This window comes from Prionailurus viverrinus, chromosome A1, assembly GCF_022837055.1.
Source record: "Prionailurus viverrinus isolate Anna chromosome A1, UM_Priviv_1.0, whole genome shotgun sequence".
Taxonomy (NCBI): domain Eukaryota; kingdom Metazoa; phylum Chordata; class Mammalia; order Carnivora; family Felidae; genus Prionailurus; species Prionailurus viverrinus.
In genome coordinates, this window is record NC_062561.1 from 115,392,277 (window position 1) to 115,397,388 (window position 5,112).

The window sequence follows — 5,112 nt, forward strand, 5'->3', positions numbered from 1 at the left end:
CGCTCATTCTGGCTCCCGGGGAGGGGGAGGGGGGCAACCAGGGAGCAGCGAGCAACGACCCGGAAACGCCATATAAGGAGCAGGAAGGATCCCCCGCCGGAACAACCCTTATTTGGGCAGCGCCTTATTTGGAACGGCCAGATATGGCCCGGCCGCTTCCGGCTCCGGGAGGAGGGAAGAAGGCGGAGGGAAGAGGCGGGGGCAAGGCTGGGAACTCCGAGGCAGCCTGAGTCCGGGAGTCCCCAGCTGAGGCTTGAGTCCTAAGCTTTCTCGAAGCCTAGACGCCCAGGGTCCAGGAGTCCGCGCAGGGGCCGGGGTGAGGGATGGCGGTGCCCACAGTCTAGGATAGGGGGCTTCACGTCACTCTGGGTCCTCCCGGCCGGTCTTGCCATATTAGGGCTTCCTGCTTCCCTTATATGGCCATGTACGTCACGACGGAGGCGGGCCCGTGGCGTTCCAGACCCTTCAAATAGAAGCGGATCTGGGGAGTCGCGAGAGATCCCAGCGCGCAGAACTTGGGGAGCCGCCGCCGCCGCCGCCTGCTGCCATCGCCGCCAGCTTCCGCCGCCGCAGGACCGGCCCCTGCCCCAGCCTTGGTAGCAGCGCCGCGTCCACACCCGCTGGCTGCGAGGGCGAGCCTAGAGGCCCCACCTGCTCCCGCCACAGTGTGCCCTGCGTCCCGCATGTGACCCGGCCAGGCCCCCGAGAGTGTGTCCCCCGCAGCCACGGCTCCGGGCTGCGCCCACCCGCCCCAACACCAGCTCTCCAGCCTGCCCGTCCGGGATGGCCGCAGCCAAGGCCGAGATGCAGCTGATGTCTCCGCTGCAGATCTCCGACCCGTTCGGCTCCTTTCCTCACTCGCCCACCATGGACAACTACCCTAAACTGGAGGAGATGATGCTGCTGAGCAACGGGGCTCCCCAGTTTCTCGGTGGTGCCGGGGCCTCAGAGGGCAGCGGCGGTAACAGCAGCAGCAGCAGCGGGGGCGGTGGAGGTGGAGGGGGCGGCAGCAGCGCCAGCAGCAACAGCGCCTTCAACCCTCAGGGGGAGGCAGGCGAGCAGCCCTACGAGCACCTGACCGCAGGTAAGCGGTGGCCGACGCCGAGGATTAGCCCCTTCGCCACCATCCTGGCATCCAATCCTTCCCCACAGCCTTGCAGCGCCCCCTTCACCGCAGCAGTGCTCCTGGACCTCAGGGATGCAAGTGGGGTTTCCCTTCCCTTCCTCGCATCCTTAGGGTCATGTGCTAAAGGGATACCTGGGGACACCCACCTCACCCTCACCCTCCTTGTTCCTAGCTGTGCGCAGAAGAGCGAGCTTCTGTTTTGGATGGAGAGCTCGGGCTGCGTGGGTGGGTGGAGGGGGGAGGGCTTGTTTTGAAGAGCAGGGCTGCGCCCCCCTTTCTCCAGACATCCTTGCGTTGCTTGCCGCCTGTGCCCAAGGAATGGCCGTGATCCGTGCCCAGGGATGTCCTGGCAGCCCGGGGTAGGGGGCGCGCACTAGCCGCGGCGGAGGGGTTGCTGGCGGGAATCCCTCCGTGGCGCAGCCGCCGCTGCGGAGCACGGTGAGCTGCAGTGGAGGGGGATTCTCCGTATTTGCGTCAGCTGTTGTTGAAATGGGCTCTGCCGCTGGAGCGGGTCCAGGAACATTGCAATCTGCTGCTATCAATTATTAACCAGCTCAGGAGTCAATGGTAGCCAGCCCGACCTCTTGCCTGGCAGCTCGTGTCCTCGTCCTCCAGTGATTGCTCTCCAGTAACCGGGCCTCCTCCCTCTCTCTCTCCTGCCAGAGTCTTTTCCTGATATCTCTCTGAATAACGAGAAGGTTCTGGTGGAGACAAGTTACCCCAGCCAAACCACCCGGCTGCCCCCCATCACCTACACTGGCCGCTTCTCTCTGGAGCCTGCACCCAACAGTGGCAACACCTTGTGGCCTGAGCCCCTCTTCAGCCTGGTCAGCGGCCTCGTGAGCATGACCAACCCACCGGCCACCTCATCTTCAGCACCATCTCCAGCAGCCTCCTCCTCCTCCTCTGCCTCTCAGAGCCCACCCCTGAGCTGTGCAGTACAGTCCAATGACAGCAGCCCCATTTACTCAGCAGCACCCACGTTCCCCACACCTAACACTGACATCTTCCCTGAGCCACAAAGCCAGGCCTTTCCAGGCTCGGCAGGCACCGCGCTCCAGTACCCGCCTCCTGCCTACCCTGCTGCCAAGGGTAGCTTCCAGGTCCCCATGATCCCTGACTATTTGTTTCCACAACAGCAGGGGGACCTGGGCCTGGGCACCCCAGACCAGAAGCCTTTCCAAGGCCTAGAAGGCCGTACCCAGCAGCCTTCACTCACTCCACTGTCTACCATCAAGGCCTTTGCCACACAGTCGGGCTCCCAGGACTTGAAGGCCCTCAACACCACCTACCAGTCCCAGCTCATCAAACCCAGCCGCATGCGCAAGTACCCCAACCGGCCCAGCAAGACGCCCCCCCACGAACGCCCCTATGCCTGCCCCGTGGAGTCCTGTGACCGCCGCTTCTCCCGCTCAGATGAGCTCACCCGCCACATTCGCATCCATACTGGCCAGAAGCCCTTCCAGTGTCGCATCTGCATGCGCAACTTCAGCCGCAGTGACCATCTCACCACCCACATCCGCACACACACAGGCGAGAAGCCCTTCGCCTGCGACATCTGTGGGAGAAAGTTTGCCAGGAGTGATGAACGCAAGAGGCATACCAAGATCCACTTGCGGCAGAAGGACAAAAAGGCAGACAAAGGTGTTGTGGCTTCTTCTGCCACCACCTCCCTCTCTTCCTACCCGTCCCAGGTGGCTACCTCCTACACATCCCCAGTTACTACCTCTTATCCGTCCCCAGCCACCACCTCATATCCATCACCTGTGCCCACCTCCTACTCCTCTCCTGGTTCCTCAACCTACCCATCCCCTGTGCACAGTGGCTTCCCCTCACCCTCAGTGGCTACCACATACTCCTCCGTTCCCCCTGCTTTCCCAGCCCAAGTCAGCAGCTTCCCTTCCTCGGCTGTCACCAACTCCTTCAGCGCCTCAACAGGGCTTTCGGACATGACAACAACCTTTTCTCCCAGGACAATTGAAATTTGCTAAAGGGAAAGGGGGAAAAAAGGAAAAGAGAAAAAGAAACACAAGAGACTTAGGACAGCAGGAGGAGATGGCCACAGGAGGGGGTTCCTCTTAGGTGAGATGGAGGTTCTCAGAGCCAAACCCTCCCCCTCTACTCTACCCTAGGGTCGGTGTGGAAGGTCTATTGGCCTGCAATCCTCTCTGCCCACTTGCCCTTCCTCCCCCATCCCTACTCCCTTTGACTTCAGCTGCCTGAAACAGCCATGTCCAAGTTCTTCACCTCTTTCCAAAGAACTTGATTTGCATGGATTTTGGATATATCATTTCAGTATCATCTCCATCGTATGCCTGACCCCCTGGTCCCTTCAATGCTAGAAAATCAAGTTGGCAAAATGCGGTTTGGGCCGTAAGAGCCCAGCCCTGCACCCTTGTACAGTGTCTGTGCCATGGATTTTGTTTTTCTTGGGGTACTCTTGATGTGAAGATAATTTGCATATTCTATTGTATTATTTGGAGTTAGGGCCTCACTTTGGAAAAAAAAAAAAAAAAAGAAAAGCCAAGCAAACCAACGGTGATCCTTTATTTTGTGATGATGCTGTGACAATTAAGTTTGAAGCTTTTTTTGAAACAGCAGTCCTTGATATTAATCAGAGCATGTGTCAGAGTGATGTTCCGTTAACCTTTTTGTAAATATTGCCCGACTGTACTCTCACATGTGACAAAATACGGTTTGGTTTTTCTTCTTTTTTTGGAAAGTGTTTTTTTTTTTTTTCGTCCTTTTGGTTTAAGGAGTTTCACGTCTTGGTGCCTTTTGTGTGCTGCGCCTTGCTGACAGCTTGACTCATGCCGTAGTGAGGGACGTGCTCACCTCTAGCCTTAAGGGGGGCAGGGAGTGATGATTCGGGGGAGGCTTTGGGAGCAAAATAAGGAAGAGGGCTGAGCTGAGCCTCAGTTCTCCAGAATGTAAGAAAACAAAATCTAAAACAAAATCTGAACTCTCAAAAGTCTATTTTTTTAACTGAAAATGTAAATTTATAAATATATTCAGGAGTTGGAATGTTGTAGTTACCTACTGAGTAGGCGGCGATTTTTGTATGTTATGAACATGCAGTTCATTATTTTGTGGTTTTATTTTACTTTGTACTTGTGTTTGCTTAAACAAAGTGACTGTTTGGCTTATAAACACATTGAATGCGCTTTATTGCCCATGGGATATGTGGTGTATATCCTTCAGAAAAATTAAAAGGAAAATAAAATAGTTGTGGTTGGGTGCGTGTTTCCTGGGGTGGGAGAGGGGGCGGCCCTTTTGTAGCCATCTTTATCGAGGGCTTTGAAGGGCTTTTACAGAGACAGGGAGATTCCTTTCTTGTTTTTAAAGATTTTATTTTTAAGTAATCTCTACACCCAACATGGGGCTTGAACTCACACCACTGAGATCAAGAGTCACATGCTCTGCAGACTGAGCCAGCCAGGCTCCCTGGAGACAGGGAAATTCCAGTCAAAGTCATGCCCGCTGTGTGTCACTGGAGTGAATTCTTTGAGAACTGTGTGTGGGTCTCTTGATACTGGGCCTCTTCCTTAGTCTAGCAGACTGGAACCTTAACTTGGTTAATTAAAGCTGAAGAAGGCTACAGGTAGAAATGGAACATGAAGGGCACCTGGGTGGCTCATTCGGTTGAGCGTCCGACCAGACTTCGGCTAAGGTCGTGATCTGTTGGTTCTTGAGTTCAAGCCCTGCGTCGGGCTCTGTGCTGACAGCTCAGAGCCTGGAGCTTGGCAGATTGTGTCTCCCTCTCTCTCTGCCCGTCCATTGCTCATGCTTTGTCTTTCTCTGTCTCTGTCTCTCTCTCTCTTAAAAATAAATAAACATTAAAGAAAAAACAAAAAACAAAAAAATAAAAAGTGGAACATGAGTGCCCAGAAGCAGTGCTATTCTCCTGGCCCCAAATGTTTGGCCGACCCTGCCCCCTATCTCTACCCAGGGTTGGGGAAAGCTATGTTCTTGGGAGTTCCTGCCAT

At 55.5% G+C, this 5,112-nt stretch overlaps 1 protein-coding gene across 1 annotated transcript; it reads left to right on the forward strand.

Annotated features, from left to right (window-relative positions):
* Nucleotides 1–480: 480 nt before the first annotated feature.
* Nucleotides 481–4,351, forward strand: EGR1 (early growth response 1). The gene is made up of 2 exons (XM_047873710.1): nucleotides 481–1,084; nucleotides 1,790–4,351. The coding sequence occupies exons 1-2, from the start codon at nucleotides 784–786 to the stop codon at nucleotides 3,115–3,117; spliced, it is 1,629 nt and encodes a 542-aa protein (XP_047729666.1). The 5' UTR covers nucleotides 481–783; the 3' UTR covers nucleotides 3,118–4,351.
* Nucleotides 4,352–5,112: the final 761 nt, after the last annotated feature.